This window comes from Rhagoletis zephyria, unplaced genomic scaffold (genome assembly GCF_001687245.7).
Source record: "Rhagoletis zephyria isolate East Lansing unplaced genomic scaffold, Rhagoletis_zephyria_1.1 Rzeph_scaffold_68933, whole genome shotgun sequence".
Lineage (NCBI taxonomy): Eukaryota > Metazoa > Arthropoda > Insecta > Diptera > Tephritidae > Rhagoletis > Rhagoletis zephyria.
In genome coordinates, this window is record NW_016225984.1 from 1 (window position 1) to 1,358 (window position 1,358).

The 1,358-nt window shown below is 44.6% G+C and overlaps 1 protein-coding gene across 1 annotated transcript; it reads right to left on the reverse strand.

The window, feature by feature from the left end:
- Positions 1–5: 5 nt before the first annotated feature.
- Positions 6–1,231, reverse strand: LOC108357007 (DNA replication licensing factor REC-like; the record flags this gene model as incomplete). Its single annotated transcript, XM_017608101.1, has 2 exons — positions 258–1,231; positions 6–181 (listed from the first exon to the last, which is right to left on the reverse strand). Coding segments are annotated over exons 1-2 (1,041 nt in total), but the record flags the coding sequence as incomplete, so codon positions are not given.
- Positions 1,232–1,358: the final 127 nt, after the last annotated feature.

The following is a 1,358-nucleotide window of genomic DNA, read 5'->3' on the forward strand; positions in this document are numbered from 1 at the left end:
ATATCTAAGGTTTTTTGATTTCCCATTTCAGAGTCGCCAGGCGACTGTAAATTGTTCTCTTGAAGTTGTATTATTTGCAAAGGAGTGATGCGAGTAAAAGGAGATGATCGTTGCTCTATAAAATTCTTCTTTGCTATGCATCCTTCGCGCTTGCAGTAATATGGGCGCGAAGTATAGAATCCTTAAACAGAAATGTTAATAAAATTTACATTAATTTGTCGTAAATACTTAACTTTTCAGATAAGTGTGATTCTTACCACTTTGCTTTAGCGTTTGCTCCTGCCCGCATCGCGAACATTTGAAAGCTATCCAAGAGGCGCTCGCTTCTACTGGCCCTATAGCAGACACTACGCCGCGTACTCTGCACATACTATCCACAACCGAAGTATCCACATCAGATATTAAACTAAGTTCTTGAAAACCCGCTGGTCTCACGTATATCTTTCGTGGTAGAGTGCAGCGCGGCACGTAGACATCTTTGCTACACGCTCGTTGACTCGACAAATGATCCACCGTTGCCATTGTCACCACTTTGTGCATAGCGACGCCGAATGTTGCCAATGTGCGGTGCGTATGCGCCAACATATCTTGTTTCAAATGTGGCCACGCTTTCATAAGTAATTCATCCGCAGTAACTTTATTCTCCTCCAACTTAAAGCACTTTGCAAATTGTATTTGCTTCAAATCATAAAGCGCTTCTTGTCGATTATAGTAATCTTCCACTGACTTAATTCGTACGGCTACTTCCGATGCCTCCTTGTACGGCTCTTGTTGAAAGTACATATGCCAACCGGGACATTGTAGGGGCATATCAACTGCAATGCTTTGTGCCATATGTAGGGCATCTTCCGGCGCTGCATAACATTCAGGTCGCAGGAACGACGAATCTAAGCGGATGTCTGGTGGATGTGTCAAGGAATTATCGTTACGCTGTGACCCACGACGACGTCCACGCCAACCGCCACCTCTCGGTGCGCTTCCTGCTGCCTGACAATCTCCCCGGCCACCAGCTGGTATTGTCCGACCGTTGCGACGAAAATAAAAGTACGGACGATAAGCGCCTCCTCCATGTGCCCGGCCTCGGACGAAGTTTCCCGGAGCACGTGCAATTCGCCGATTCATTGTTGTTGACAAATGTAGGTCCCACAAAACTTTTATTTATAAATTAAAGTTAAAATTTAAAATGAACCCGCGTTGACACCGATGTTGACAAATAAAATCAGCTGTTTGCTGTCTTCTGTTTTGTTCAAGGCGCCTAATGGTAGGCAATGGATGTTGTCTGACATCTTACCGAGTTGCCAATCGAATATAACTGAAGGAGAAAGTTTGAGTACTAGACCAGAGCAGAGAAGAAACCT